Source organism: Lutra lutra, chromosome 7, assembly GCF_902655055.1.
Source record: "Lutra lutra chromosome 7, mLutLut1.2, whole genome shotgun sequence".
NCBI classification, from domain to species: Eukaryota; Metazoa; Chordata; class Mammalia; order Carnivora; family Mustelidae; genus Lutra; species Lutra lutra.
In genome coordinates, this window is record NC_062284.1 from 4,546,548 (window position 1) to 4,564,229 (window position 17,682).

A 17,682-nucleotide genomic window follows, 5' to 3' on the forward strand; every position below is an offset into this window, starting at 1 on the left:
ATTTGGCCATATCCTGAAAGTCAGGAAGATCTACTGAAAGGTTTTATGTAAGGAAGTAGCATCATCACATTGATAGTTTGAATAAATCACTCTGGTTGCAATGCAGAGAAGAGATTGGAGTGAGGCAAGACGTGGGAACAAGACTACAGGCTGAAAGACTGGTTGGGAATTCATTGCAACAATCAGGATAAGTAGCATGAACCAAGGTAGTGACAGTGGGGTTGGAGAAAGCGAATGAATAAGAGAGACATTAAGAAAGTAGAATAACAAGCCTGGTGACTAATTGGATTTGACGAGTGAGAAGGAAGAATCAAGGATAACAATTAGTTTTGTGATTGGGTGGTGCCTTTTTTTTTAAGATTTTATTTGTTAGATGGGGTGCCTGGGTGGCTCAGTGGGTTAAGCCGCTGCCTTCAGCTCAGGTCATGATCTCGGGGTCCTGGGATGGAGTCCCGCATCGGGCTCTCTGCTCAGCAGGGAACCTGCTTCCCTCTCTCTCTCTCTGCCTGCCTCTTTGTCTACTTGTGATTTCTGTCAAATAAATAAATAAAATCTTTAAAAAAAAAGATTTTATTTGTTAGAGACAGAGAGAGCATGAGCCGAGCGGGGAGGGAGGTGTGTGTGAGGGCAGAGGCAGAGAGAGAAGCAGACTCCCCACTGAGCAGGGAGCCTAATGCAGGGCTTGATCCCAGGACCCTGAGATCATGACCTGAGCCGAAGGCAGATGCTTAACTGACTGAGCCACCTAGGTGCCCTGAGGTGGTGCCTTTTATAGAGATTTGAAACATAAGAGAAATAACAGGTCTTCAGTGGTGAGTAATGAGGATGGGGAGCTGTAACATTTGGGGCACAGGGAGCTTGAGGTGTCTGTTGGATATCCAAGTGGAGATGTCTAGAAGCAGTTGATATAAAAGTCGACATCCAGGAGGAGGTCAGAGCTATAGATATTGGAGACATGAATGCATAGAGAAGGTAGTTGAAGTTGGGAGGACAGAGAAAAATCACCCAGAGGCATTGCAGAGTGAGAAGTGGTGCAGGGTTCCTCCATAAGTAGTAAGCTAAAGAGTCCATGTTGGAGATTGAGAACAACAAGCCAGAGAGGCAGGAGACAATGGACCTGAAACTGAAAGGGGACCCAATGGACCTAACGGGATTTAAAGAGGCTATTTTATGGCTTTCAGCCATGGGTTGGGAGCAGAAACCAGCATTCGGTGAGCTAAAGAAGGATATAGATGATGAATGGGTAGGTCTGTCTGTTGAAATTTATCGAGCTGTATACACACACTATTTACACATTTCACTGTTTGTGTATTATGCCCCCATAAAACACTCAGCATATAAATTTTGTAAGATCTATTTGAACATGATCAGATGCTAGGAAAAGAGAAAGTTAATGGGAAGAAATTGCAGGAATGAGAGAATGGTTTTGAGTGGGTGGAAGAGGGTAGCTTTACACAGGAGTAGGGATGCCTCTTTCACTGATGGAGGGAGAGAAAAGGAGAAAGCAATGTTAATGGGAGCAGATAAGTTGGGTAGGGGGTAAGTTAGAAAGTTTAGTTTCTCTGTAATATTTTCTTTTCACCATGAAACTGGACTCCATATGTGATGGTTTTAAAAATATGCCTATACATTCTTTGATAAACGCCTTCCTTCAAAACGTAGAACTTCATTCCCTCCCTTTGAGTCTGTACTGAACTCATTTCTAATGAACAAAATGTGGAAGAAATAATGATATGTCACTTCAGAGATCAGGCTCAAAAAAACACTGCAGGGAATCCTGGGTGGCTCAGTGGGTTAAAGCTTCTGCCTTCTGCTCAGGTCATGATCCTGGGGTCCTGGGATCAAGCCCCACATCGGGCTCCCTGCTTTGTGGGGAGCCTGCTTCCTCCTCTCTCTCTCTCTGCCTACCTCTTTGACTACTTGTGATCTCTGTGTGAAGGGTTTTCTGAGAGGCAGAAATTTCAATGCAAAAACAGGATGCATTGGTAATCTTATTCTTGACCTGGTTCTTTCTCTCTTGGATCATTTACTTTGATGGAAGCTAGCTGCCATGTTGTAAGTTGCCCTAAACAGAGGCCCAGATGGCATGAAACTGAGGGAGACCTGGAGTCTCCCTCAACAGCCAACAAGGAACTGAGGCTTCTATCCAGTAGTCCAAGAATAATTGAGGCCCACTGACAGCCCCATGAGTGGAGCTTGGAAGCACGTCCTTCAGTTAAGCCTTCAGATGAGACTGCAGCCCCTCTGGACAGCTTAACTATACTGTCATGGACAACTTGGAGCTCAAGCCACCCAGCTGTGATGGTCCCAAATTTCTGACCCATAGACATTGTGAAATAAAGTTTGTTGTGTTAATTCGCTAAGTTTTGGGGTGATTTCTAATGCAGAAATAGGCAACCAAGTCATCAGATCAATGAAAATGAAGGGAATGTGTTGAGATAGGTTTCCAGGGCCTCGCAAAATTGGATGACTTTCTCCAGCAGCCCCAGACAACTCCAGACGATGTGCTCATCTACTTTATGTGCCATTGATTTTATGCAAGGTACAACAGTATCTTTCTTCCCCCAACATCATCTTTTGATAAAGGAATTTTGCCAAAAGCTTATTTACCTTTCTTACTCTGCATGTTTATCATTAATGTTATGACTGACTTTAAAAGCTTCTTGGTAAGAATATACCTGTCACTGTTTTGGCTCTGAAAAGTGCAACTTTAAAGGATGCCTTTATAGTTTTGACCACTTTTCTTATCATTAGGGGTAAGTGTTATCAGTGTCTTATTAAGAAGCATTATTTTGTGGGCTTCTCTTCCTCTAGAATGTTGGTTTTGATTATCAGATTGGCCACTGAGCTTTTCTTAAAAATGGCACTAAGACTTCATTGGCTTTATGCCACTATTTGGTCAGTTTCATAACCTAAGGTACTGGGAACCAGGGGAAAATAGATTACCAGTTTAATAAAACATATGTCCTAGAGGCTCATCGTATTTCTTAATAGCCCTTTTCTTTTTCAGAAGCTCATCATAATTCATCACGCTTGTGGATTGCCCAGCCCCAGCATAGTCAGTCACACTATATGGTTATTTACCCTGGATTCCTGGTCATTGTTTCACTTATAACTTTTTCCCCCCGAGTTTAAAAGCATTCAGCATCCTGATTTAATTAACTTTCCACTAATTGAATTACTGATCTATTTTTGCAAATTTAAAATAAAATGTAACACAATGAAATTTTACATTGAACACATAAACAATGCATATTGTGAAACAACCCATTAGTTTAGATTAACTAAGCCCTAATAATTGAACATTAGCTGAGACAAACTATGGAGCCAACACAACCTAAACCTGAAGAGCAAAATGACTGGGGCACCTAGGTCGCTCAGTTCGTTAAGCATCTGCCTTTGGCTGGGGTCATGATTCCAGGGTCCTGGGATCAAGTCCCGAATCAGGCTTCTTGCTCAGCAGGGAGTCTGCTTCTCCTTCTCCCTCTGCCCCTGTCCCTGCCCCTACCTCCAGCTTGGGCTCTCTCTCTTGCTCCCTCTCAAATAAATAAATAAAAATCTTTGAAAAAGAAAAACTTCTTTCTGGCGCCTGGGTGGCTCAGTGGGTTAAGCCGCTGCCTTCGGCTCAGGTCATGATCTCAGGGTCCTGGGGTCGAGTCCCACATCGGGCTCTCTGCTCAGCGGGAAGCCTGCTTCCCTCTCTCTCTCTCTCTGCCTGCCTCTCCGTCTACTTGTGATCTCTGTCAAATAAATAAATAAAATCTTTTAAAAAAAAAAAAGAAAAAGAAAAACTTCTTTCTTTTTAAGGCTGAATAATATTCTGTTGTGTGTTTATATCACATTTTGTTTATTCCTTCTTTCCTTTCTTTCTTCCTTCATGGACACTTGCGTTGCTTCCACCTTCTGGGTATTTAAGTAATGCTGCTATGAACATGGGTGTGCAAATATCTCTTCAAGACCCTGCTTTTTTTTTTTTTAATTATTTATGTAACATTTACACCCAATGCAGGGCTCAAACTCATGACACTGAGATCAAGACTTGCCTGCTCTTCCAACTGAGCCAGCCAGGTACCCCTAAATCCCTGCTTTCAGTTCTTTTAGGTATGTACCCAGAAATGGAATGGCTGGATTGTCTGTCTTATTTTAACTTTTATGATCAGAATGTACTCATGTATTATTTAATTTAAAACATACAGAGAAACAAAAAAGAAGTAACTATCAGAAAGTGGGTTATGGACGTGTAAGATTTCAGATGTAGAGCAGTACCTAAATGTGGCCCTAAATACGAATTGTGCAAATCCAACACACGACATCTTAGGCACGCTCATATTTCCTCAGTGACAAACGAGTACCTACAGACCCAACTAGTTACAGGCAAAGTTGGAAAATCAAACTGGATTTTCCAAACACATTTCCCAGTTTCCTGCCCCTATACCTTTATTTCTACAATTCCTTCCACTGGGTATATCCTTTTCACCTGCCAACTTGACCCACATAACAAATCAATTTTACCCATATATCAGAAGTTCTTTCCCTTCTGAGGTCAACTTTGAACATCCCCAACTACACTGACTCCTGGTACATCTGAAGCCCCCAGAACTTTGTGCTTCTCTTCCGGATCTTTTCTTCACAATGAAGACTGACCGAGGCTCATACCCATTTAGATGGTTATAGAGCCTTATCTTTAGATTTGAATTCAACATTAACAAGCATAGGCCAAGCACTCTATTAGCCAGAATTTAGCTTAGACTCCATATTCAACATTTGTTAACAAATACTTATTAAGTATTTGCTATGAATTTGGCACTGTTATGAGAGCCAGCGATAAAGGGGTGGACCAGGTCCCTGCCTGCATGGAATCTATGGGTATTTTCTTCCACAAGCCTTCCTAATTTGGGGAAATCAGGAATTCATCTTTCAACTTACTCAGTATGGAGTGCCTACAGGTAGCAGTTGGAGATCACCACATACATACACATATGCACATTTTAAATTCAACAAATATTTATTGGGTACCTAATATGTGCCAGGTTGTATGTTTGCCACTGGGAATTTAACAGTGAACAAGACGTCAATTTTTTTTTTCTTTCTCATAACAGCTTTACTGTGATATAATTCATACACCAGGGGCGCCTGGATGGCTCAGTCCGTTAAGCATCTGCCTTTGGCTCAGGTCATGAACCAGGGTCCTGGGATCGAGTCCCACATCAGTCTGCTTCTCCCTTTCGGTCTCCCTTTGCGTTTTCCTTCTCTCAAATAAATAAAATCTTAAAAAAAAAAAAGAAAGAAAGAAAGAAAGAAAGCCCTGTAACCAATAGCAGTCACTCCCCATTTCTCTCAACCCTCCCAGCCCTAGGCAACCACTTCATTCTATCTCTATCAATTTGACTATTCTAGACATTTTATGTAATTGGAATCATACAGTATGTGACTTTTATAAATGACTTTTTTTCACTAAGCCTAATGTTATCAAGGTTCAATCCATGTTGCTGTATTTCTCTTTATTGACAATATTGCATTGTATGGCTATACCACATTCTGCTTATCCATTCATGATTTAATGCACATCTGGGTTATTTGTACATTTTGGTTTATGAATAATGCTGTCATGAATATTCATGTACAAGTTTTTGCTTGGACATATGTTTTCAATTCTCTTAGATATATACTAGCAGTGGAACTGCTAGTTAATATGATTAAAAACTCCATATTTAACCTTTTGAGGAACTACCAGTCCATTTTCCAAAATGGCTGTCTCAGTTCACATTCCCACCTGCAGCCTAAGAGGCTTCCCTCCTCCCCCAAATTTATCATCTATCACTTTCATTACAGCCATCCTCCAAAATATTTAAATTTTTATTCCAAGATAATTTTCGAAGTAAAGAATTTGCAAAGAGCGTGCAAAAAGTTCCAGTAGATCCTTCACCCTAATGTGAGATTAGTATTTTGAAAAAAGAGAAAAATACAGGTAAGAGACCAGCTTTGGTCCTTCTCGTCCGCCGTGCATATTAGCAGCCTGAGAGTCAGGGGCAGCGAGAGGAAGGTCGCATCCAGATGCCCAAGGTACCAAAAGCAGAAGGCAGAGTTCAAGGAGAGGGCAGGTCCTGTTAGCGAGGTCACGTTCGGGGGAGCTAGGGACTTCCTGACACCCCGCACCCCTGGCGGTCGCATCACACCGTAGCCTTCTTCGGTTGTTCCCTCCTCCACCAGCAGCCTCCTAACTCCCGGGAGGTTCAGGCAGTGCTTCGAAAGGCGCTCCTAGCCTCCACCTTTCCCCGTAAAGCGGCTAAGGAAAGCACCCCATCCGCCACTTCCCGGCGCGGGAGACCAGCCCCAGCGGCGAAGGCAGGACCTGGTCACACACGCCCAGGGCCACACCCAGACCCGCGGCCCAAGTGGAGCCGCCGGCCACTCCAGGGCCGCCGCGGCCGCCGGGATACCGGAGACCCGCTCCCGATTGGCCGGGCGTGCGCGAGAGCCCGCCTTCCGGAGGTCGAAGGGCGGCCTCCCGGGGAGCCCGGGCCGCCGCCTCCGGGAGGGGCCGGGGCTAAGCGCGGAAACAGGGCTCCGGTGGGTTCTCGGCAGGCTCGGCTCGGCGTGGGAGCGCCCTCCTGCATCGAGACGAGGCCGGGAGACCCGATTAGAAGACTCGCGGGTCCCTTTGTCTGCTCTCCGCAGCCACGCGCGGGGCGGAGGAGGGAGGGAAGAAGGGAGCGCCGGTTCCCGCCCCGGAAGCGGAAGTGCGGGCGCCACGGGGTCCTGTCCAGTGCGAGCCCGGCCGGTGCGCCAGCCGTTCCGCCCGCTGGTCACTTCGCGCCCTCTCCGCTGCTCGTGTCCCCCTCGCCGGCCGCGCCATGCTGTCTCTAGACTTTTTGGACGATGTGCGGCGAATGAACAAGCGGCAGGTGAGCTTGGCCGCCCACTGTCTCCCGGGGCTCCCCGTGTCCCTTTGACGCCGCCCCTGCGGAGCCCGGCAGAGACCTCTGCTCGCCTGTGCGAGGGCCTGAGTGGGTCTGACGCCCGGATCATTCCTTGTCTTTGTGGAACGTGTGGCCAGAGGTCGCTTTGTCCGTCCCCTGGGTTTAGCCCCGAGCTGCGCCCGGGCCTGCCAGGGGCGGAGCGGGAAGCCGGCTCCTCACGTTCCGTTCCTGCTAAGGAGGCAGGAGAGCAAATGGAAACCGCAGGGCGCTTTCTCTGTGGGAGTTGGGGTTGCTTAACATTTGAGACTTGGGAAGGCGGCAAACTCGTGTTTCCTGCAATCGCCGCGACTCCAGATCAGTTCCGGCGACAAGGTTTAGCAGTTCAGGACTACGCTGGCTTTTGGGATGCTCGGGAAGGCGGTGTAGGCCGCCGTTGTGCTGCTTTTAGCCTGTAGCAACCCTTCTAGGACAGCTGGGCCCCAGCGGGCTGCCATGCCTTTCCCTGGACCACCTCTGACTTAAGAGTTGGGACGGTAGTGACACTTGTCCTTGAGACCGCTTCGCAGGCAGGTGGCAGCCCTCAGAATCCTCGGGTTTACTGCCCAGTATTAATGGCACCGGGATCTTGAAATTCAGATCTTCTGATTTTGTCCTTAAACCTTCCTTACTCCATCTTGAACTTCTAGACCATGTGCCAGATGGTACTGGAACACGGCTGCAGTTGTTCAGTCCTTAGAAAAGGTTCCTCTTCTGCTCGCAGAGCCTGGTTTTGCTCGCCTTGGACCTTTTTGTAGTATTTCACTGTTAAGAATTTAACATGTCACTATTGAAGATGTTTCTCTTGGACTTATTTTACACTATTTATAATTACCAGGTAAGGAAGTGGATATGCACCTTTCTTTCCCTTTCTCTGCTTCAGACTTCACGTAGCTCAGTGTCCCCTCCTGGACCTGTTTCGTAATTCCTACAGTCATAAGTGATCATTCTTTTTAAATGGCATGAAAGGTTTGTGTCTTTATGGTGACAATTCCATTCTCACTTGTGGCAAAGTGTTTTCTTCATATCTGAATTTCCAGGTGCTACAGACATTTCTCTGAAGAAATTCGTACTTTGGGCCTACTGTTCGTTGTAACCTATGCTAGGTACACTGAGAGAGATGAAAAGTTCAGTGAGACAACTCTGCCTTCAAGGAGCATAAGTGTGTAGAGAATGACTAAGGCAAATAATAACTATTTTGAGCTCTTGCTATATGTGGAGTGTTTTGTATAACAGCAAGGTAGGTCATATTACTCCCATAATACAGATGAAGAAAACGAGCAACCTCCTGGAGGTCGTTAGGAGGGGATGGGAGGAATTGGATAGCATGGTCGTGGGGCAAGGGAAAGTTTTGAACTGAGGTTTTACCTGTACATGGTATCTGGCAGTGACTGTAGATAACTGAGAGCTAATCAGATGGAAGGAGGGAAACCAGTTTGGTTTCACTCTTCTAAAACTGCTGTCATTTGCATAACTTTTCCATTTGTCTCTAAATAACATCAAATGTTTGATTAAGTTGAGTTGTAATTCTTTTTCTTATCAGGTTCAAGGGGAACGCGTGTGAGTGTGATGAGCTTCATCCGTTTAAAGTGGACCGTTTGATAAGTTTCCACAGTTCTATGCACCCAGCTCACTTAAGATAACAGAACATTTCTGTCACCCGCAAGAGCCCCTGTGCTCCTTTGTAGTTCATCTCTCTAGCACCTGGCAACCACATACTTGCTTTTTGTCAGTGTAGATGACCTTGCATTTTATATACATAGAATCACAGAGCTTGTGTTCTTTGGAGCTTTGAGTTTTCATTGGTTCTTTAACACCTGACTCAAGACTTTTGGTTATTATATGTAATGCAGGTTTTTTTTGGTTGGCTTCACAGTTTCCAAGGGTGAAGTGTTTCACTGTCTTTACTGAATCCTATATGTGGTTGCCATATTAAAGCCCTCTCTCCTACCCTCAAACCTATAGTAGCTCCTCCTTGCTTTGTAGGTAATGGCCCAAACCCTTAGAATGGCATTTGCTGTAAATCCCGGTCATTTACAGGCTGCCATTTCTCACTGTTTCAGTCTTGTCCCAGTTTACTTTTCTTACCTATTTCATGTCACTGTTTCTGTGAACATTGTTGTATTCAAACATCGCATACTCAACTGTCTTGAGAACTCCTCTTGTATTCTTTGTGAATCTTTATGGACTGTCCTAGGATATAAGGTGAGCCCTACCTTCTACCTGAGCTCCCTTTTAGCACTTGTATACTATCTCATTTGTCTTCTCCCCTTTGGTGTGTGGCTCCTTTACTGAAGTATAGGGTCACTGTCTCCCTGAGGCTTTTCTTAATCCACGAAACCCTGATTGATCAAGTTTGCCTATTTCCATGGTGCAGATACACCCAACATGGCTGATTTCACACTACTAACGTGACGTCACTGAATCTGGAATTAGGAGGAAAGGAGGTAGCATGCAACTAAAACTTCCACCTTAGAGATAACATAGAAAAAATAACCTCAAGAACGTAGATGATGAGAAAATGAAGTAAAATAGCCAGGAACTAATGAATTTAAATTATTTGCTAACTTTGTTTTTAATGTAATTTAATTGTACTTATTTTTAATAACACTGCTTAACAACACAGCTTGTAAAACTGAAAATTTGGTAAATTGATTGGCACCCCTTGTAATAAGTTAGTTTTTTGATTCCCATTGAGGTGGTCTTTGTGTCCAAAAAAGCCCGTTTATAGTTATCTTTCATTTTAAAATATAATATTCAGTTTGTAAAAGCTAAAATTTTTTTTAAGACTTTATTTATTTATTTGACAGAGGGAGACTCAGCAAGAGAGGAAACACAAGCAAGGGGAATGGGAGAGGGAGAAGCAGGCCTCCTGCTGAGCAGGGAGCCTGTCACGGGGCTCAATCCTAGAACCCTTGGATCATGACCTGAGCTGAAGGCAGACACTCAATGACTGAGCCACCCAGGCTCCCCTAAAAAATTTTTTTTAGGATTTTATTTATTTGACAGAGAGCAGGAGCAGGAACACAAGCAGGGGGAGTGGGAGAGGGAGAAGCAGGCTTCCCACCAAGCAGGAAGCCCGATGAAGAAAGAAAGAAAAAGAAAGTATAGGAAATTTTAACAGTCAGTTTTAAGGGCCTTTGAATATTTGGGCTAATTTACAAACAAGCATCTTAAAAATACTATAAATTTAAAAATTTCCTTATCCATTATTCAACAAACCACTGCATACTTATATAATATTTATGTGTCTGGGCTACTTAAGTTTTCTGAAATGGTTCAGCTCTGTATAAATGGTAAACTTTCTGATTAAAATAATAAATCTGCAACAATTGATTGTATATTTCAAATTGGAACTGCAAATCTGACCTATTACTTTAATGGAGCAAATTCTCTTAAAATTTTGTAAGTACTTAAAATACTAAATATGCACAGTTTTTAACATTAAAATATTAACACTATACATAATTTCCTTTAAGCATTTCTGTTCTTAATTACAAATTTTCCTTGGGTTAAAAGATGTTTACCTGCTAAGAAAATGAGTATGTCATGCCAAATAATTTTTAGGTTGCTTTCACATGTAATTTTTGGGATTGTCTTCTCTGCTTGCTGAGAATTCTTTTTTTTTTTTTTTTTAAGATTTTATTTGACAGAGAGAAATCACAAGTAGGCAGAGAGGCAGGCAGAGAGAGGGAGAAGCAGACTCCCTGCTGAGCAAAGAGCCCAATGGGGGGGGGGGGGCTTGATCCCAGGACCCTGGGATCATGACCTGAGCCGAAGGCAGAGGCTTTAACCCATTGAGCTCCCCAGGCGCCCCTTGCTGAGAATTCTTAATGACCAGAGGATATTGGCCAGGATGTGACTAGATTCATGTTATTTTTTGTTTTGTTTTTTAAAGAGTTTATTTATTTGACAGACAGAGATCACAAGTAGAGAGGCAGGGGTGGGGGCAGGCTTCCCGCTGAGCAGAGAGCCTGATGCAGGGCTCAATGCCAGGACCCTGGGATCATGACCTGAGCCGAAGGCAGAGGCTTTAACCCACTGAGCCACCCAGGTGCCCCCATCCTTTTTAAAAGAGTTTATTTATTTATTTAGATTCATGTTTGAGCCCTGATGAGATGAATCCAACTTTCATGAAATTTGCTTATTAGCTCCTCCATATTACTTGATTGAATTTTGCATTTCTTTGGATTTTAATTATCTGTATGTCTTCCTGCCTAAATCTAAAGACCTTAGGACTTAGTGGAATCCTTCATTCTTTTTTTTTTTTTTTTAAGATTTTATTTATTTATTTGACAGATAGAGATCACAAGTAGGCAGAGAGGCAGGCAGAGAGAGAGAGAGGAGGAGGAGGAGGAAGCAGGCTCCCTGCTGAGCAGAGAGCTGGATGTGGGGCTCGATCCCAGGACCCTGGGTTCATGACCCAAGCTGAAGGCAGAGGCTTTAACCTACTGAGCCACTCAGGCGCCCCCTTCATTCTTTTTATATCTTCTTATCACTTAGGATTGCTCAACTCCTAGTGGCTGTTGTAATGATACCTGATTGAATTCTAGATAGCTTTGATAATTTTCTTTTAAATAAATTGGCCCTCCAGTAAAGCACACAGAAACCTAGGAGATTTTTCTTAGTCTTCAACCAAATATGAATGAGTGTGCAACAAATAGGCGGTATATACAGTGCAGAGGACAGATCTATCCAGATTTTTGAAAACTAATAGTTTTGTTTAGGATCCGAAAAATGTTATTGACAGGGTATCTGCATTCAGTAAGTAACTGTCAAGTTTCAGTGTAGAAATACTAACTTCTGTCTCAACAGACAGGGAAATCCCAGGTAAATTATAAAATGCACTTACCGTCCATGAGCATATTCTCAAGCATCCAAAAACCACTCTTTATCCTGTGTAACTTCAAGCAAAATCTGGAATATAGCCCCATAGTAAGGATTAAGGCATTTATTGGCAATGGTTTCTAGATACTTCATACTTCTTAGTTTTTTGGGGTCTTTTTCGTAATATTCCTCTCTGAGGACGCAAAGACAAGCGTGATAGTTCATTCCCACGGCCAAATGGCACAAGCCTACCAGTTACGCAGAAATTGTGGTTTTAACTTTAAAGAGTTGCCTTTTCTGACTTCAGGGAACAAGGTGACATGTGGTATCAAACACAGCTTGTGCACAGAGACAGAAAGCTTTATCCGAAAACCATGGTTTATCGGGTCCGAGTTTAGTCTGGGAAGCAGAACCACTATGACTGTTATGGAATTAAGGATTTGTCATAGGAATTAGATCTTACACAATGGTGGGAGAAGCTGGCTAAGTAATAGTCTAAAACTGAGAGACGGAGAATCAGAGAAATGTCATTAACTGGCTTTTCTGAAGCACTGTTGTGGGAGGACAAAGGCAAGCCTCCCGCGGCATCTGGGGATGGATTCCATGTCTTGCTGATGGAGTGGAACCGCTCGGATGGAGACTAGGTGAAGCCTGTGGGTGGCTGCTGCGTCTGCATCAGGCTCTGTCAGTCCGCCAGAAGAGCCGGGCGTGGACAGGAGGGAGCAAGGACAGACCAGATTGCGGTAGGCTCTTGACGTCTGTTGCTCACCACCTCTAACCACAGTGGCCTTCAGCATAGTCGCAGCGGCTTCCCTTTCACCTTCCAGATCTTGGGCACATTTCCTTTTTTGGCCAACTTTACCCCAGATCCCTACCGGGATCTTAGCCAACCAAGTTAGCAAGGAGCAAACCGCTGTAGTCTACCCTTTGTCAAGTCGGCAACCATATACACCTCTTCTAATTGTATTTAATTTTTCAAATAAAGGTAAAGGCAAAGTTATGCTTCTGTCTAATATGCAGCTGTTCTTTGTTTCTGTAATTGGTCATGTGGTTTTAGATGTATTCTTTCTTCCATTAAGACTTCCATAATCTGGGGCACCTGGGTGGCTCAGTGGGTTAAAGCCTCTGCCTTCGGCTCAGGTCATGATCGCAGGGTCCTGGGATCGAACCCCACATCAGGCTCTCTGCTCAGCCGGGAGCCTGCTTCCCTTCCTCTCTCTGCCTGCCTCTCTGCCTGCTTGTGATCTCTGTCAAATAAAAAATAAAGAATCTTAAAAAAAAAAAAAAAAAAAGCCTCTCTCCTTAAAAAAAAAAAAAAAAAAGAATTCCATAAACTGGGGTGCCTGGGTGGCTCAGTGGGTTAAAGCCTCTGCCTTTGGCTCAGGTTGTGATCCCAGAGTCCTGGGATCGAGCCCCAAATTGGGCTCTCTGCTCCGCAGGGAGCCTGTTTCCCCCTTTCTCTCTATCTGCCTGCCCCTCTGCCTACTTGTGATCTCTGTCAAATAAATAAATAAAATCTTAAAAAAAAAAAATTCCATAAACCTTCTGCGCTTAGCAAGAGCTCAAGTGGTCATAGTTTCTTGTTTGGCGGAGTGACCCAAACCTTCATTACTAAAGGGTTGATGTCAAGAGTAGTCCCGCCTGAAATGGATTGTTGTAGTTTTCACTAACTTTTATCACAGGACATGAGAGGACTAAGAGGCCTCAGAGGATTCTGTAGTCCAGTTATACTCACTTCCCTCATTATTTAGAAACAGCCTTATTTTTTTCTGAAAGTCAGCATCAATCACCCTTGTCAGTAAATAACCCGCAGTCTTTGCATTTGGTTCACTGGCATGAGAAGCCCAAAGTGGCCAGGTAGTAGTCTTGACTTGCAGTTTAATGGAACCATTGTGTCCCCTGATGCAAGGATATTTCCTTTGGGAATGAAAATTTCTAAGCCAGCATCATCCAAAGTTATAAAAATAGAAAGCAGAATTTTCACTAGCAGATTATCAGGGGTTATAGTGAGAAGGATCGCTCCCATTCTCTCCCTTTAATTCCCTTTTCTTTTAAAAGATTTTATATATTTATCAGAGCGCGAACACAAGCTGGGGGATTGGCAGGCAGAGGGAGAAGTAGGCTCCCTGCTGAGCAAGGAGCCCAGTGTGGGACTCAGGACCCTGAGTTGGTGATCTGAGACAAGCAGACAACTAACTGAGCCACCCAGGCGTCCCAGTCACCCTTTAATTCCAGACTCGTGAATTGTACCTGTCGAAGAAATAATCCCATAGGTTCGTTTCTGATTCAGAGCACATACCATATACTGAAAGGCGTTAGACATCATCCCAGCCCCACAAAGTCCTGCTGGTGCTATAACTGTTCTCAAAAGACCATCTGTGTCACTCAGAAGGTAGAAACCTTATCAGTAATTGAACAGAGACAAGTTTAATATAAAAAAACTGTTAACTAGTAAAAGATGGTTAACTACTAAAAATGGGTACAAGAGCACTCCTAAGAGGTTCAGGAAATAGCATATCCAGAAAACAACTAATAATACCCTCTAGGATGAGGGAGTGGAAAGGAATAAGAAAATAACCTCTCTCCAACCCCCCTCCCAAGCCTGAGATTCAGACCTTTTTGGAGAGGGTGTGGGAACATGCATCTACCATGGCAGTGACATTTGCATGGCAGTGAGCTGGAGCTGGTTCATAGCAGTGGCCTGCCGGGAGGCTGAGAAGCTTGCCAGAGATCGTGTGGCCAGCAGCAGGCTGTGATAGTAACTGAAGTGAGCACTGTCAGACCTGCACACAGATGCACTTGCTACTGTGTGAGATAAAACATGGAACTGACAGGAGAAGCCCTTTCATCACCTTGCAGTGGTTCCCCCCCCCCATGCCTTTTATTAATAAAACGTAACATCATTGAGCCAGTTGGGAAAGAGTCTGGTTAGGTAACACAAGGATGGATTTGGAGCTCCGAGACAGTAAACTGATAACTAGCCTACTGTTCCGCTGTTCTTTCAAGGTAATGGGAGACATCGTAAGACCAGTGAGTTCCACGGCCTGTATGCCTCTAATTTTCCATAAAATGGAAATGGTGAAGTGATAGCACAGACCTTTGGATTGGGGCAGAGCTCTAATTTTCCATAAAATAAGTTTCCTGATCACACACAGTGTTGAATGGGATACCGTGATGGGGAAATAAGGCATTCCATTAGTTAATGGATGGTGGTTTTGACAAATACCAAGGACAAAGAAGACAGATCCATTTCCAGAATATAGTCTAGTAAGGAGAAATTGCTGCCCCTCCCAGGATGGAGTTGAACCAGCGTCAGGAGTGGTGTCATTGTTGATTTTTTGCAGTTGGCAGACTAGGCACTCATCATGGCTAGAACCAAGTTCATTTCGGTGAGTGAAAATCCGTGTTGCTAACCTTCAGCTTGGTTGCTACAGACAGCCATTTTGATCATTGTGCAAGACAGGAAGAGCTGGGCAGAGTGGGGGACTGATATCCAGAGAATAGGGAATTTTATCTACCTAAGTATTAAGATACTGCTCTGCTGACGTCATTCTTTGGTGAACTTTTATATGGAACCCAGCTGTCTTCGCATGCTAAATACCTACTTGGAGAGCTCATTCAACATACCTCTTCCCCAAACTTCTTGTCTCTGGCTTTTCAGTCATATCCCTTCTAAGTCCCTGGCCGTCCAGCCACACTGCTAGTCACTCCTGAATCAGTTAAAGCCACACCTGTGGCCATCTCTCATTCCGGGTAAAATGAATAACTGTTGTATCACTCAAAATTCTGCTGGCTGGAGGGATTTCCCTTAATTACAGGCCCTGGTGGACAACTCTGAGTAGGCGTGTAATGCCACAGCTATTTTCAGGTGGTGCTAGATGGTTTATGTAGAACCCAAAGTCTGACTTAGTCAGCTGGCCATAGGGAACTCCCCAGGAGGTGACAGATATAGGAGGAGAGAGGTGAAGCAATGTAACATGAGCGTGAGTGTGAGGGTCTCAGTCTCTTGCTCATACAGTTTACTTACGTCTTCAGGACCTGCTCAAGCCCAGACTTGTACGGACCACTCGCATTTGATGGTGGAGTGCCGTGTGAATGCCTAGCTTTATGGCTTGCTGTATCTGGCAACATCCAGTTCAAGCCTCGGCGTTCAGGTCACGTGGTAACTTGGTGACCCGTGATCAAATGCACGATCTCTTCTAGAACTCAGTAACAAGCTAGAAGCTATTACTCAAGAGAATGGTTCAGAGCATAGCATAGCTCTGTCCCTAATCCAAAGACCTGTACTGTCATTTCACCTATAGAGAATGGCCAGAGGCTCCCTGTGTGTCACAGATACTTCAGTCACCATGACATCTAGGTCATATGGCCCAAGTGCTAGAATGGCTTTCATGGCAGCTCAGACCTGTTGTGGAGCTCCACGCAAAAATGGCTCAGAATGGATTTACTGGGTAAGAGACGAGTAGTTCACCCAAATGAGGTATATGTTGCCTCCCAAATCCAGAGAGGCCCCCTAGGCTTTAAGTTTATTAGTGGTAGCAGGAACCAGATGCGGCAACTTAGCCTTTGTCTTCGGAGGGATATCTTAGCAGGGACCACTGGACCCCAAGAATTTTCATTGGGTGGGGAATTTTTGTGGAATTTATTTCCCACACTCTGGCTGTATACGTATTTTACCAGGTAATCTAGGTCACGAGGTTCAACTACCAAGTCCAGTCAGTCTGACATCATCAATAAAGTAAATAAATTTACTCTGGAATGGAGGGCCAGTCAAGGGTCCCCTTGACCAGATTATGATAGAAAGCTGTAGAGCTGATGTAGCCTTCAGGTAAGCCTTGTTACCAAAAGCATACCTAGTGGTCTTATTTCTCTTGCTGCAGGGGTCCTCAGAGATAGGGAATTGTCACAAAAACATGGAATGAGCCTCTTTTAAGTTGGCATTTCTAGAAGCTGATTGTCTTACTAAGACCGGGCACCTAACCCCTGATTTTCATCATTAAGACTTATTAAGAATATGTACTGGGGCGCAAGTGCATCAGTCAGTTGAGTGTTCTGACTTTTGATCTCCACTCAGGTCTTGATCTCAGGGTTGTGGTTTGGGCCCCATGTTGGGCTCCACGCTGGGCATGGAGCCTACTTTGGGGGGAAAAAAAAAGTACCTTGTAGTTTTGATTGCCACATGGAGTAGTATTTTTTTTTTTTTAAAGATTTATTTATTTATTTATTTGACAGAGAGAGATCACAAGTAGATGGAGAGGCAGGCAGAGAGAGAGGAGGAAGCAGGCTCCCCGCCGAGCAGAGAGCCCGACGCAGGACTCGATCCCAGGACCCCGAGATCATGACCCGAGCCAAAGGCAGCGGCCCAACCCACTGAGCCACCCAGGCGCCCTGGAGTAGTATTGTTGAGGGGCTGTGATATCCTGCATTCTAAGCTAGATTATGATTATGGTTATGAGCCTGGAATATCACTCATAGCAAGGAGTAAGGTTGAAGAGGGCAGCAAGGACCAAATCATGGAAGGCCTTGTACGCTAAGGAGTTCAGACTTTATAAGTCATGAGAAATGGAGCAGACAGGGGCGCTTGGGTGGCTCAGTTGGTTGGGTGTCTGCCTTTGGCTCATGGTCCCGGAGTCCTAGGATCGAGCCCCGCATCATGCTCCTTGCTTCGCAGGGAGCCTACTTCTCCCTCTCCCTCTGCCTGTCGCTCCCCTTGCTTGTGTGCTCTCTGTCTGACAAATCTTTAAAAAAAAAAATTTGGAGGGGCGCCTGGGTGGCTCAGTGGGTTAAAGCCTCTGCCTTCGGCTCAGGTCATGATCCCAGGGTCCTGGGATCGAGCCCCGTATCAGGCTCTCTGCTTGGCGGGGAGCCTGCTTCCTCCTCTCTCTCTGCTTGCCTCTCT

General features: G+C 44.5%; 1 protein-coding gene and 1 long non-coding RNA gene across 3 annotated transcripts in view; one reads left to right on the forward strand and one right to left on the reverse strand.

Moving 5' to 3' along the window:
• Window positions 1–4,991: 4,991 nt before the first annotated feature.
• On the reverse strand, window positions 4,992–6,404 carry LOC125104820 (uncharacterized). The gene is made up of 2 exons (XR_007128737.1): window positions 5,967–6,404; window positions 4,992–5,267 (listed from the first exon to the last, which is right to left on the reverse strand). It is a non-coding gene; the product is annotated as an uncharacterized LOC125104820 (long non-coding RNA).
• A 309-nt stretch (window positions 6,405–6,713) lies between these two features.
• SEC11A (SEC11 homolog A, signal peptidase complex subunit) overlaps window positions 6,714–17,682 on the forward strand; it is a 39,567-nt gene continuing 28,598 nt past the window's right edge. For both annotated transcript variants that reach the window (XM_047737644.1, XM_047737643.1), the window contains exon 1: window positions 6,714–6,905. In XM_047737644.1, coding sequence (XP_047593600.1) covers window positions 6,855–6,905 — 51 coding nt within the window. In that variant the 5' untranslated portion in view covers window positions 6,714–6,854. The remainder of the gene's footprint in view (window positions 6,906–17,682) is intronic.